The 14,512-nt window shown below is 38.0% G+C and overlaps 2 protein-coding genes across 3 annotated transcripts; one reads left to right on the top strand and one right to left on the bottom strand.

The window, feature by feature from the left end:
* Positions 1-532: 532 nt before the first annotated feature.
* ASPA (aspartoacylase) lies at positions 533-7,204 on the bottom strand. 2 transcript variants are annotated; one of them, XM_056506868.1, is made up of 6 exons: positions 6,791-7,204; positions 4,765-4,960; positions 3,504-3,597; positions 3,012-3,119; positions 2,328-2,437; positions 533-1,805 (listed from the first exon to the last, which is right to left on the bottom strand). In XM_056506868.1, exons 1-6 carry the CDS (start codon positions 7,015-7,017, stop codon positions 1,593-1,595), a joined length of 948 nt encoding a protein of 315 aa, XP_056362843.1. In that variant the 5' UTR covers positions 7,018-7,204; the 3' UTR covers positions 533-1,592. The 2 variants fall into 2 exon arrangements, with proteins under 2 accessions (XP_056362843.1, XP_056362844.1); XM_056506869.1 differs by having other exon boundaries at positions 4,765-4,957; positions 6,791-7,194.
* Positions 7,205-9,393: 2,189 nt separating this feature from the next.
* SPATA22 (spermatogenesis associated 22) lies at positions 9,394-14,017 on the top strand. Its single transcript, XM_056506867.1, has 9 exons — positions 9,394-9,949; positions 10,225-10,317; positions 10,719-10,847; positions 11,580-11,634; positions 11,762-11,857; positions 12,300-12,603; positions 12,923-13,052; positions 13,396-13,493; positions 13,826-14,017. The coding sequence occupies exons 2-9, from the start codon at positions 10,275-10,277 to the stop codon at positions 14,015-14,017; spliced, it is 1,047 nt and encodes a 348-aa protein (XP_056362842.1). The 5' UTR covers positions 9,394-9,949; positions 10,225-10,274.
* The last annotated feature ends 495 nt before the right edge of the window (positions 14,018-14,512 follow it).

Raw genomic sequence — 14,512 nt, 5'->3', positions numbered from 1 at the left:
AGTTGGAGGGGAAGGACATGTGTGTACTCACAGCCCACCTCACACCCCAGCTCTGTTTGGCTTTCTCAGTAGGAGATGTGAGCACCAGAAGAAAAGTTCCTGCGGTCTCGCAATGTTTGATCTCTGCTGGGTCGTTTTGTACCAAAACTGCCAGGGAAGGACTTTGCTTCAGGACTGCACAGGTCTGCTTGGATCCTTTCAGTGCCAGTTTTTGTACAAAGGGAAAGAAATACCTCTTCACACACACTCAGGAACCAGGCTGGGCCATGAGGCTGTGGCCACTGGAAACAGATCTGCACTGAGGCTACTCTGAGCTGTGAACAAAACTCTACAGAAAACCCTACAAAAACCCTACTGCTGTGCCACTGCCCAGGTACAAAACTGTGTGGATGAACTCAGGAAAGAGCTGGGGGTTGCTTCTACAAGCTCTTATGGAGGAAATGCCACAGAGCTCAGCCACCTCACATCAACCATGCTGTCTCCAGGCTTTGACCAAGGAAACTCTGAATAATGACTAGAGCAGGTAATTCTGTGCTTTTTATACCATGTTTATTTAAATTAAGGAAATAAAACTTGTCATTCAATCAACATTCTGTCCTGTGTTGTTGGTTTTTTTTAAATTTTTATTGCCATAAGAGTTACACAAAGACAAGGAAAAAATACTTTAAATTTAGTAGGAAATGAGGATGGCATCACTTTTCAAAGGTAGAGTATGACAGTTATCTGGACAATTAATCTTTCAGTTAAATAATTAATGGATCTTTATGCAAAGTTCTTAATATTTATCACCAACTTGTCAAAAATGTAAAAAACAACATTAGAAAATTAATTAAGCCCCAATTTTTTTCTCTTTTTAAGATGTTATGACAGGCTTTCTCTCTACAGATACAAAACAAGTCTCTCCATATAGAATACTTCTTAATTTCCATTCTGGAATACTCAGGTATGGTTTGTGCTCTGCTCTTCATCATAGCTGCCTAAATCTTGCCTTAAATCAGAAGCAGCTTGAATTGATAGTGAAATACACCAAAATGAAATGTAAAGCTTTTTAGAGTATATTTCTCTGAAATCCTGTTTAGCTTGTTTATATGTTTGTAAGTGTGGAAACAAAATAAACCCCAAGGCTTCCACTTCAGCACCGTGGGGGTCAGTCCCATGTGCAGATAATATTATTTATTATACACACCCTCCCCCTGTTTCTCTCTGCCCAGCTTTTCCTTTGTCTCACATTTTGTGTGTTTACCTGAGGAATTAATTTTAGGGATCAGCCTATTGTAAAAAGTGTTGGCTGTTGAGGTTTGGGGTTAAGAAGTAGAAAAGCTGTAAATTTTGTATATAATGTAGTACTGTGGATGAGCATATTTATAAAATCTTAATAAAAATATTTATAAATTCTTTGCATTATAGGATTCTATTAGAACAATAAACAGAGTCAAAATCAGCATTATGACAATAGATCTCAAAGTGCTCAGCAAGGTTAATTAAATTACAATTTAAAATTAGGTTCTGTATTTATTCCACAAATTACTACTGAATGACCCTGGGCTTCATAAGGAAACCCACTTTTTATATGAAAAATTTGTTACAAGCTTTTAAGAAGTGCTCTGCTCTGAGACTGGCAAGCTGAGGTGTTTTGCAGTGAGTTTGATTTTCTCTGTTTTTACAAAAGCTTGTTTCTTTTCATAATATGCTGCTTCATTAATAAATGTTGGATAGACTGTACAGTTCCCCTGATATGGAATTACTTCTCCATCAAGAGTCAAAAATACAGGATCACCATTCTTCAGTGGCTGCCAGTCTTGATCCTTAGGGAAAGAAAATAAATAGAATAAATTTACTTTCAGGTTTTTGTATATTTTATGTGATTCTTGAGTTAATGCTAATTATGCTAATTTCTGCAGTTTTTTGCAAAAGCTTTTAAAATAATTCCTTCTAATCCTAATACATAATTTTGTGTGTCTGGCCCTCATTTTCAGAATTCACTGGTAGAATGAGCTAGAAGGAAACTGCAGATGCTCACAATTGATTGAAAACAGAGACTCATTTTAGAATTAAAAATTAGGTTTGTATTCTAAATTATAAGCTATCCTATTGTCTCTTTCTTTGTAGTGATTTTAGAGTCAGTGATTCCCAAGACAGTTCCTGAAATAATGAATGTATGACCTTAGTGAGATAACCTAACCCTAGGGGAGGTCTAAAGTATTCAATAAAACCCATTGGCAATATTGGCATTTTAAATATTTATTACTAAAATATACAACAATGTAGCAGAAGCAACACAGGAATACGTAGAAAATGTCACAAAAGGAAATTATTCTAGAATTTACCTGTAGTTGAGGATGAATTATTGCAATAATTTCACCACTCTTATTTCTGGGATAATCTACTTTCTCCATTATTTTAAAAACCTCGATTGTGCATGGTGGAAATTCCTTGCCTAGAAAGAATAAATGTAATTTAATGTCAAGATGAAAAACTGCCTGTTAAAAAAGAACATTGCATTATTTATTCTCTGCACAATGGCTCAAATCATCAGGTTGTCCCCTCAAAGCCAAGTTGTAGAAATATAGTCCAGTCATGTATTGGGGCATATGAAGTTCAAATCTAAATTTGCTACTGAAATGCTACTTTTCACTTAAAAAGACCTATTTTGTAGATGAGGAAATCAATGAAAGGTCTGTTTGCTAGTGTTGCACAGCTCAGAGTGGTATCAGTGGTATTTAATCTTTACTATTCCAGCACAATAATGGAAATTCTGACAAGCATAACTGCATTATTTTCTTTCTATTTCAAAAAAAACCAACCTACTGACAAAATATACTCTGAAATAATTAGGAACACTTATTTTGTCAGAGTGTATTTTAGGTAGTGCACAGGTCTGCCTTTAATTTTTTAATTCTCCCCCCACCTCTTACTTGTTTAATTGGAAAATTATAGCACAACTCATTTTTAAAAATACTCTCCTAAAATAGTCCACTGAGGTGACAGAGAATGCTGTAACCTCTTGTTACCTTCATTAAAAAGTTGCACAAAATCAAGGCCATGTTTGACAATCTTCCTCATTTTGTCCAAAACATCAGCTCTAGCAACACCTTGTGGCTGGGGCCCCACCTCGACACCTGTTTGGAGAGGAGGGAGATCATTAATGTCACTTCATGTCCCCATCACACTGCACAGCAAAAAGAAATGTCTGATGGGTCAGTTTTTAATGTCTAAAAGGGATTATAAGGCATAGAATTATGTGGGTTTTTAAGGCAAGCAAGTCCTTGTCATATATTATGAATATTTTCTGTGAAAAGTGGGTTAATTCAGTTTAAGGATTTCTGTGTCAGAACTCTTCAGAAGGATGGATAATCACATACATTATTTTGGTAAGTATATTGTCAAACAAACAGCTCCTGGTGCTCAGAGCACTCTGCACAAGGCAGTGAAGACATCTGAAAACAGTTATATTTCAAAATCCTTTCTGCTGGGCTGAAAGAGACTTTAGATTTGATATTTACCAACAGGATGTTTTGCCACAGAGCGAGTTGTTGCATATTTCAGGCTGGGATGTTCAATCAGCAGAACAGGACAAGGTTCTGGAGCCAAAGCGTTCTGTGGAGATGGTTTAAAAATGCCTTTGTCATGCAAAATGGTTTAAAATGTTGTGCCACAAAAGATTACTGATGCAGAAGTGATTTACACAATGTCTTCAATATGTTGCCTTTATTGCAGGGCCCTCAAGGAAGTAGGACATCTTTAGAAAATGCACAAAGCTGTGTTTGTTGGTGTCTGTTCCATTAACTGATGCCAGGCAGCTCCAATGAACCAGAACTGAGCACAGTTCTAGTCTTGAACTGCCAGCAGAGAAAAAAAATCTCCTCAGTATGGTTCCAAAAGTGAGAACTGAAATACCATAGAGCAGATTTCAACTATTTTATTTGGGGTCAGACTCCAATTCTCTTATGGGGACAATGATTGTGAATTAAGCCTCATTTTAATCTCCTTTATTGGCATTTTTGCTACTTGAGGCTTCTTTCTTGACAACTGCCCAACATTACTCTTCATATAATTTTAGTCAAAAGCTTTTTAAACTTCATATATTTTTATAAGCATGTGAAAAGAATACATGCAATAAGAGGGAAAAATGTTTGAAAATACCTTGTTTCTAAGGGGAAAAAATAATTAAAATTCCACATCATTGGCCCAACCTGGATTTCATCAGTCACTGTCCAGGTCAAACCAGAATTCAAGCAAATTATGCTGAAAGCAGCACTTCTGCAAACCTCAATCTACCAAAACTTATCAGCTTCAGGAACAGCAGAATCAAACAGCTTCCCCAGACACATCACTGATAAGGGAACATTGTCATTACCTACTTCCATTATTTTTTATATCTCTTTATTTAATGAAATTAATGTTTAACTATTCAGCATGTGTAGCCCAAATTTATCCAAGTTCCTGACAGATCAGTGTGAAAGCAGATTAAACTGCATTGATTTTCATAGATGTTATTCTAAGTATTCCTCTTTGCCCATCAGTCTTATTAATGCTCATTTTAATACATGAAGATATGATGAGTTTAAATCTGAATTACCTCATATTATATTCAAATTAATAATTGCTTCTGATTAAAAAAAATTAATCCTATGAGTAATGAAATATTTTAAACAGTTTTGCAGAAGAAAAAATAGTATATTTAGAGAAACTACAAAATAATACATAGTCATACAACATTACAACTAATAATCTATTTTAATAGTTCATTTAAATTAGTTTTACCTTGATATAATGAACCATTTGAATTGTAAAGTCATCCCTGGAGTTTTCAAGAATAATGGTACCACCCATGTTAGAAGTGGTGTTGTGAAGGTCAAAAATAAGGTCATAGGCATCATCACTACCTTTGGGACCAAATATATGATTGATTTCCTGAGCCCTCCTCACTTCATATGGAATATCTTCCACCACTGGCCTGCTGTTAATATCAGCACAAAGAAATTAGTAAGCTCATTCCATGGCTTTACAGTCAACAAAATATGTATTAGCCTTTTCTTTTACTTTAAATCCAAAACTGACTGGAGTTGAAATCACTTGTTTAATTACCAAACTTCAAATTGGCTGAATTTGTTGAAGAAAGCAAGTATGATTATTTAGTAATTGTCTTATTATTCTGTGTCTTGTGCAGAAGGGTATTAGAATTATTTAATCAAATTTTGGCTGGAAATTATTTCTTTCTCTTTACATCCCAAAATTTCCTCCCATGCATAAAACTAACTAAAAATTTAGCAACACCATAGAGCACTTCCAAGACTGGATCCACCTCCTGCTGGAGACCATTTTCAGACATCAGTCTGGATTTTTGGACATCACCTTCAAGGTTTTTCTAACTTGTTTTATTTCTTGTCTTCTCATGATCTAATCAGACTTTTACAGTTTATTTCTTTAGGATTCTGAAAGCTCAGTGAAGATTTTGCTATCTCAAATCCTCCAAAGTTTTAATACTTCTAATTTCAGGAGACTCTGTGTATCACATAATCCACCTTTCTATTCTTTAGCTCTTCCTTTGAAATTCAACATTCCTTCACATAAAACTGCTAATTCTTTTTATGGAAGCCAATGAGCTTGACACGATTGCTTTCAGTAGTATCAAGAATTCACTCTCCTTTTTCCTATTTTGTAAAATAATTTCTGATCTTGAAGGTTCTACACTTAAGGGACCAGGGGGAGGTACTTCAAACACTCAGTAGTGCTGTAATGGGACCAGGCAACTTCATAGTATTTACTGGGAAATATTAGTTAAAATATGGAGGAAACCTGCAGGTGTCTTAATCTGGTGTTTTTTCAAGTGTTCTGTGTTCAAAGCAGCTGAAACCAAGCAAAAATAACTTTTTTTTTTTGGTATGTTTTTCCAAAGTAAACAATTAAAAAAATGGTCTCATAGCTTATGTGTTAACATCTGCTTATCTTAGATGTAATAATCAACAACAAAATTCTAAGATGAAAAGCCAGATGGGAAGATGTGCAGGATAAGAATAACTGCCTGCAAAATATATACAGTAAGTGTTCCTTTTTGTGATATTCACCTTTGCTGTTAAAACTTTTCTAAAACAGAATTACCTGGTTAGCAACTCTGCCAAGAATATTTATATAGCAAACCACACCTCTGGAATAGATGTCTCAAAAGCACAGAAACATCAAATCCTTCTAAAAATGTAAAATCAGTTACTATTTTGCAGTAATTACAGACAGTATTTCTTTTTAAATAATGAGTCAGTTAAATCACTGAGGTATTTTGCTCTGCTTTTGCCTTAGAATAGATTATTTCTAGCTTCAAGTTTTTCTAATTTCAACTTTTCACCTTTTAATGTACATAACTGGAATTAAACACACTTCCCTGATTTCTGTACCATTCTCTCAGATACTTAGATCTGTTTAATTGCTTTTATCTGCTATTTCTTGGAAGTGTAATTGTATTCAGAAGAGCTCCCAAACTGAATTGCACAAGACAGGAGAAATAATGACTCTCTGACTCAGAAGAGTGGTACTCCAATTCACACAAATGCAGCTCATCTAATACTCATTTAAAATCATGTTTGAAATAATGTGTTGGTTTGAGACTGATTTTACCAGCAATAGAAGTGAGTCTGTTAACACATGCAATTTGTTCTTTTTTTGGGTTAAAGGTCAGTAATTTTAGTTATGTGACTGCACTGTTAAAGTAGCAGGGGAACTTGTGTTCAACATTTTAATCTGGAAAGAATTTTAAAACCCGGAAAAGCAGAACAGAAAGCACAACTGCTCTTACCCAAGACTCTGGGGGTCAAAGACCCGGTTGAGATCACAGTCAATGTACCTGGTGCACCTCTCCACAGCTCTGGGGTTGGTGAGGAAAGGTTTCACCTCCACTCCTGCCCTCTGGATCTCGGCTCCATCCTGCTGCCAGTGCCTGACCAGGAGCACCCCCGATAATTCATTGCCGTGGGTGCCCCCGAAGAGCCCCACCCGTCTCACCGGGACACACGGGGAACTCATGCTCGAGGAAAGCTTTTCTCTCTGAGGAGAAAAAAAAATAAATAAATTCTTTCCAGTAGGAGAGTCTTTCTTCTGGTTAGGTCAGATGCAAAAGAAAGTGAATGGATTTCTCCCAACAGTTCTCAACTCAGTTTTGAGGCGGGATTTTCCAACCTCCCTCCCCAAGGAGCCTCCCCTTCTGTTTCCGTATTTAGTAACATCTCCGAGGCTGTTAATGGCACTGTTCCACAGTCCAAAAGTTAACTCTGGGCAGTCTTTATAATACATGATCTATAGGGAAATCCTGTGCTAATGAACAGTGAAAACACTGTTTTTACACTTAACTATCAGGCATTTTTGATCTGCAAACTAGATGTAACAGGTATTCTCCTGTATGTTTGAAGGTAAATAAGTATTGTATTATATTATATAAGGGCAGAGTGATTTAAAGTGAGCAACATCAGCAAAATAAGAATTGTATCTTGGCTCTAGTCCAGCACACAATGCTGAAACATCAAGTATTTTCATCTTAAAAAAGCCAAGAACAGCTAAGTTCCTCAAAGCACGCCCTGGCTTGTACGACCTTTTTTGTTTTAGAAATCCTAAGAGCAGTGATTAGAAGGAGCACAAGCTGAAATTACAGTGCAATTTATCCACGACTGACTTGCCCAGAGCTCTGGCTCCGGTTCTATCTCGGGATCTGCTAACACAGACCTCTGACAAATTGAAACAACTTTGCCAGGGACAACCCTCTAACTTCTGAAGTCTCTTATTAAAAAGGAAACAGATCTAGACCACGATGGGACAATAGTTCTGTTCTCTCCCCAAAAAACTTTAGTCAGCAACTTTTCTTCCATTTCTAAAAGCATTCAGAAAGGCTTCTGAAGCCAAAGAGCAGCAGTAACTTCAAAATGAATCAAAAAAGAATCAAAATGTTTAGAATAAAAGGTCTTATTAACAGAAAAATAAGCTTTATTGCTGTAAACGACAGAAGTATTTGCAATTGGTATGTGACTCATGATGTAAACATAACAGAGTGCAAGAGAATAAAGAATGTTTATTGAACAAATAATTTTTATTAAGATTATACTCCAGTGACTGAGAGAATATTTGGCCAGTTCCTGAAAGTCTTTATATCCCAAGCTGACAGACTGTAGGTCTAGGAAAAGCTAAGCACAGGATTTATCTGGAATAGTTCTGCCAGGAATATAATTTCAGAATTACAGAAGTTGCTCTCTTTGTTTCAGTTCACACATTCATATTTTGCTGAACCTTACAGCAAGTTAATACATAGAGACTGTTTACTTAAATACTCAGCTGTATTACTCTGTACTTAGGAGCTGTCAGATATTTAATCAGAATGAGTAATTTATTAAACAAAGCAGTAAAGTTGCATTTTACAGCGCTGGACAGTCTGTACTGTCCTTTGACCCCCGTGTCTCTCCAGCAGTGCCAGAATGGTGAGTGACACAACACCCAAAATCACAACTCACACTCTGAATCTGGGTTTGCTGAATTTAAACACAGCAGCAGTTTGAAGAGTTAACAGCAAAATGCAAACATGCAAGGCTGGAACATATAGTTTATCTTTTATTGCTACTGGCGCTGTAATTGTGGTAATTCCTTCCAAAGTGCTGAATGAAACACAGAGATGTCTGTGCACTTACTTAACATGCAAGAAGTTTGTCTCCTAAGAAGAGTGTTTTTAGGACAGTGAATTTCCAAACACGAGTTTAGGAACTAAACCCATGGAAGAGTCTTTTATCCCCTTAGAGCAGTTCCCATCCAAACACTTTAACTGCTGGTGTCCCAGGACCTGCCAATTTGGGAATGAATGGGAATTCACACGGAAAGTTTTCACTTTTTAGGGTTAAGCACTGGGAACCATCCCTTATTCCTGTGCTTTGCCAATACTCACACTCTGAAAAAGGATGTGGGATATTTAGTTTAGTAAGAAACCAGATTGGTTTGATGTGCTGCATACAGATATTTGGGAGCGCTTCTGAAGGAAAAGTTTTATTAAAACAGGAAAAGATGCAATCGTGCCAAGCACTCAGATTTTAAACAGGAACCAGCCATGTGCAAAAGCCAGAACAGCTGAAGACACAAACAGGGTGAAGAATGCCCTTAGTTTTATTTACAGCAGCGTTTACATCCACACACTTCTGGAGATTCAAGTCCTCTGAGGGTGACACCACACCGGTTCCTCGGGGGCGGGGTTAATTAATGAAATCTCACCGAGGGGGTGATTAAATGGTTCTTGTGTCCCCCAGCCGGGCCCGGCCGCTCCCGCCGTGCCCTCAGCGGGTGGGAACGGGCACTCCCCGCCTGCCGCCATTTCCGCACCGGCTGAGGCGCGAGCGCGCGGACAGTGTCCGTTCTTTTTGGCGGGCTGTGCCTCAGGGCTGACCCTCAGCCTCATCCCTCAGGGCTGATTCTGAGCCCCATCCCTCAGGGCTGACCCTCAGCCCCGTCCGTCAGGGCTGATTCTCAGCCTCATCCCTCAGGGGTGACCCTCAGCCTCATCCCTTAGCCCCATCCCTCAGGGCTGACCTTCAGCCCCGTCTCTTAGCCCCGTCCCTAAGGGCTGACCCTCAGCGCCGTCCCTCAGCCCCATCCCTCAGGGCTAACCCTCAGCCCTGTCCCACAGCCCCATCCCTCAGGGCTGACCCTCAGCCCCATCCCTCAGGGCTGACCCTCAGCCCTGTCCCACAGCCTCATTCCTCAGGGCTGATTCTCAGCGCCATCCTTCAGCCCTGTCCGTCAGCCCAGTCCCTCAGCCCCATCCCTCAGGGCTTACCCTCAGTCCTGGCCCTCCGGGCTTCACCTCAGGGCTGACCCTCAGCACCATATTTCAGCCCCATCCTTCAGTCCTATCCCTCAGGGCTGACCCTCAGCCCCATCCTTTAGCCTTATCCCTCAGGGCTTCACCTCAGGGCTGACCCTCAGCCCCGTCCCTCAGCCCGGTAAGCGCTGCCCCTCAACATGGCCCTTACCCTCAGCTCACTCCCTCAGGGCCTGGAATCTGCAAAGAGCAGTTCCATCTTAGGCGTGCACCTGTGGATCTTCTAAATTCAGTACAGCTGCTTCAGTGTTTTAGGGCTTGTGTTTGGAATTATGCCTATCACTGAAGCTGCAGTGTTAAGTGAAACTGCCATAAAAACACTTGAAATTTGGATGTGTTTGCAGCATTAATTAGTTTGCTTTGTTTATCTCACTTCCATACAGCAAATTTGGAGTAATCAATCCATTGCTGCCTGTTAAGATTCAGCAAAGAAATGAAAAGGAGTTTAGCTGACACCTCGGCTCGCAGCACAGCAGGTACCAGCTCTTCCTATGTGCCTTTCTGTTCACACCTCATTATGCTTTTATGTACATGTAAAAAACATATAATACATTTATATAGGGAGTGTTCATACAGAGTATTCAGCGTTCAGCGCTAAATCTCCATTTCCTGAGTGGATTTGCATGGGTTACCTGTTTATTGCAGAGATTTTAGATGGATTCAGGGGTCTGGTCACTCAGGGAAAGTTTCATTAGTGGGATTATGTGCAGGACAGAGGCTGGGAATATAAATTCTGTGAGGGAATGGCCTGTTATCTGTTTATGAAATGTAATTCCTATGTGTAATGTAAAATTTAAGTAATTTCATTTACGTGTTTTAAGTGTGGATTGTGTATTCTTTTGCTATTAATATAGCATTACTTAAATTTTAATTTTAGGTTGTCTGCCTGTACCACTGTTCAATCAGAAAAAAAGAACTAGACAGCCCATCACTTCAAATCCACTTAAAAATGAACCAGGTACTGGTTCTGGGACTCGTAGTTATGACTTCTCTCCCTCATCATTCGGTAAATAAGACATATTTTATTTTTTTGCTGCCTCTAAATCCAAATAAATCTTAACTTCCTGTATTCTATGAAACCAGACATTGTCTTTATCAAGAACTATATGCATCCTTTATATCTATTTCTGAAAAGTTCATTATGTACAAATTGTCCTCCAGGAAATTTCTTTCTCCTCTGTACAATTGAGCTTTTTATATTTCTTGCCTAGAGGGAGTTTGACTCTTGGTGTGACGGAGAATGAAGTAGCACTGGCATTTAAATAGAGTCTCTTGAAACTGACCTTTTGTTTTCAGTTGATTTCAATCAACATTCAAGTCCTGTGTTACAAGAAGAAACATTTGTAGGATGTCTTTCTTGTAGTTCAGAAAGAAACTTCTGTTCTTCAAATTGGGCTTGGAAAGAACAGTGCAGAATTCTGCTTTTAGTGCTTTCATTATGTTTTACTTGTAATAAAGTTTAAAAGTTTTCTTATAGTAAAGTCTCTGTTGCTAAGTCTAATGTTTGTAACTGAACCATTGTCTAGAGAAGCAACCTACTTGTTAGAAGTTGTCTTATAATTGCAAATATCAAAGGATCACATTCCCTCTTTTTTCTTTTTTCTTCCTCCTTCCTGTGTGAGCCTGTTTGTGGGACGTTAGGCAGAGTTGGAGGCCTACAAAGACTTATTACCATTCAGTCTTTTCCATTTTTCTCCCATTTTTGTCCATATTCAATCCTTTGTCTTTTGAAAATCAGGCTGGGGAACTGCAAACCCAGAAGTGGATGAGCTACAGACAGCAGCAAACAGTGGGTATGTAAAAAGCAAGTTATTTGTTGTTCTTTTTATTTTTATTATGGATGTTGTTTCATGAACAATCCATGTGTCTTGCAATAAAGCTGCTGCTGTGTCACTGATTCTATAAACTTGTCTTTGAAAGCCAAGCAGAACATCCGATGGCTCCTTCCCTTATGAAACCACCAAATGCATCAAAGTTTAATTTAGCAAATGCTGGGAAAAACTTGTCTGCCTGCAGGTTGGTGAAGCCTTTAATGTCTATTATCCTTCCTTTTTGTTCTTATGTGAAAATGCTTCTCACGTTTTCCCATATGCCTGTAGCATTCAAAGAAACCCTTTTAATACCACTCTTAGAGGAAACCTTGTTTATTTTATTTTAGAGTTATGAAAATATGTGAATTTTGGATCAGGAAAGATCCCTTACACAGGGCAGGACAATAACTTGGCAGAGTTTCAAGGCCTTTTGAAGTCAGATGGATTTATGCACAGGTGTAAGCACTGCCCTGTATATGGATAAATTTGGTGTAAACTCAAGTGAGTTTAGAAGTATTTAAAGCTAAAACAACAACTTAAGGATTGCTTTCATAGACTTTAATCACATTTTAATCTGAGTATTTAATCAGAGTATTTAATCTGAGTATTCAGAACAGGTACTGTGATATTGAATTGCTGTATTGCAGGAACAGGAATGAATATACTCCTTTAGGTAACACAGCAAATTCAAGATCTGATAATGGAACTTCTCGAAAGTTTGAGAACTTTTCAAGCAATTTGAAAACTGTCCAGCAGCAAAAACACCCTGACAGTCATAACCCATCCCAGCTCATCAAACCAGACACATCCAAAGGACAGTGGCCAGTGAAAACCAGCACTGTGGCAAGAAACCTGCAGGATCACAGTCCAGCATATAAATTTAACTACAATACTCAGCAAAATAAAATGAATGAAAACCAATTTGCTTGTGTCCCAGAAGATAAAAGTCAGGTAAAACTTATGGGCAGGGTTAATGGGAAAGACACAATAGAGAAAGTAGTAAAGAAAGAAAACTGATGGAAGATTAGGTTTTCATCAGCCCAAGCTGCCTTAGTAAAACCTGGAGTTTCTAGAAATTTAGAATTGAGATTTTCATACTGTAATAACCTAAAATCCTCAGTAAACTGGCAGGGAGCTGTTTGTATATTCTGAACAAACTGTCTAATTTAAATGTGATTATTTCCTATTTAGCATAATAAATAAATGCCTATGTGCCCTTTAAAATTGCAAGTGTATATCTCTAACTTAAGCTTTTGTCTTCATCTGAAAGGAAATTTCATCATCTCAAGTAAAAACAAAAATAAAAAAGAATTCTTTGCGAATCCTGTCTGCAGTCATTCAAAGTGTGAGGCACTGGAGCCAATATACCTATAAAACTCCACTGTTATTTGAAGTTCTAGGTAAGCAGAGTAGTTTATAATAATATAATCTGATAATAGTGCTAGGGCAACAACAAGACAGAATCTTTCAATAGCTGAAATACTTAAACCCACAAAATACTGGCATGAACACCATCTAATTTCCCTTCTGTTCAGCTATCAAAGGTGACTGAAACAGGTACAAAATTAACAATTCAGTCATCCTCCAACATCAGGTTTTTCCATCCTCTTTCTTTTCTTTGTTTTTAGAATGTGTTAGAAAAAAATTTCCTGTTTCTAGGAATCTTCTGTAGAGTGATACAGTTTACTAAAAATTTTTAATATAATGAATCTTGGAATGATTAATTTTTGCTTAATGGAACAGGCACTCTGGATTCTGCAGTCACACCTGGAGCAAAAGGGGCAAAGAACTTTCTTCTGAGAGATGGAAAGGAGACCCTGCCTTGCGTGTTTTATGAAATTGTGAGTATTCTGTGTCCACACATAAGAGTCACCACTAGCTCCAATCCTTTTCATGAATGCAAAAAGAAAACAGAAATTTACTGTGCAAAAGGCAGGCTGAATGTTTTTGCCATATTGTTCCCCATTTAGAGCAATAGTCACTACTTAGGAATCTTCAGATCTGTTTCAGAAAAACAGGGGACACTTTGAGTTTAGCTTTTAAATGGTTGGTAATAGCAACAAAGCTGATGTAAAGGTCTTCTGTTTGATGTAGCCCTCAGAAAGCAGCCATGTGGGAAGCTTTTATGTGAGGTGATGTAATTGTTTTATGTGTTTATTATGCTTTAATGAAGGACCGTGAGCTTCCACGACTCATTAGAGGTCGAGTGCACAGGTGCATGGGAACTTATGATGCAAAAAGGAACATTTTCAAGTGCGTCTCTGTAAGACCAGCAACTGCTCAAGAACAGAACACTTTCCAAGACTTTGTTAAAATTGCAGATGTTGAGATGACAGCATATGTAAAAACTATAAATGAAATGTAAAAATCAAAATGGTTGTCCAAACCCCAGTTTTAACTAATTGTTGCCCATAAAGACTGGACATGGTACAACATTTACCAAAACTACCACTGAAATTGGGGTTAAATATTTGAAATATCACTGTGCTGTGTTGTCCAACAAATGCTGTGTGGTGTTCTTTGGGTTCCCATTTATGTGTTACCTCATTCATGTTTGTTTTTTTAAAATAAATAATCAGTATAATACCTGCATAAAATAACAACAGACCCTGAAGCTGTAAGAAGATTCCCAAGGACACAGAGGAAGTAGAAAAGAAATAATTATTTGAACACAGAACTTCCTTGCCTTTGCCATAGAAACATCTTTCATGAGGGAAGGACCATGTACATGTTTATGTACCTTTGCCTTCAAACATTAACTTTCATAGATTATTCCTGCTGTTCCTATTTCCTTTTCCCCTACTTCAGAAGCTTTGGAGCAGATCTATTGGGAACTGCAAAACAAAAGAGTTGTCAAGAA

Source organism: Oenanthe melanoleuca, chromosome 19, assembly GCF_029582105.1.
Source record: "Oenanthe melanoleuca isolate GR-GAL-2019-014 chromosome 19, OMel1.0, whole genome shotgun sequence".
Lineage (NCBI taxonomy): Eukaryota > Metazoa > Chordata > Aves > Passeriformes > Muscicapidae > Oenanthe > Oenanthe melanoleuca.
Note: the sequence above shows the minus strand (reverse complement) of the source record. Positions and strands in the feature narration are given on the sequence as shown.

Coding starts and splice junctions, on each gene's coding strand:
- ASPA (XM_056506868.1), bottom strand. CDS start 7,017: ATGAGTTCCCCGTGTGTCCCGGTGAGACGGGTGGGGCTCTTCGGGGGC. Junction 2,438..3,011: donor TGTGCAACTTTTTAATGAAG/GTAACAAGAGGT, acceptor TATTCTTTCTAG/GCAAGGAATTTCCACCATGC. Junction 1,806..2,327: donor TAATTCATCCTCAACTACAG/GTAAATTCTAGA, acceptor TCTTTCCCTAAG/GATCAAGACTGGCAGCCACT.
- SPATA22 (XM_056506867.1), top strand. CDS start 10,275: ATGAAAAGGAGTTTAGCTGACACCTCGGCTCGCAGCACAGCAG. Junction 10,848..11,579: donor CTTCTCTCCCTCATCATTCG/GTAAATAAGACA, acceptor TTTGAAAATCAG/GCTGGGGAACTGCAAACCCA. Junction 11,858..12,299: donor AAAAACTTGTCTGCCTGCAG/GTTGGTGAAGCC, acceptor GCTGTATTGCAG/GAACAGGAATGAATATACTC.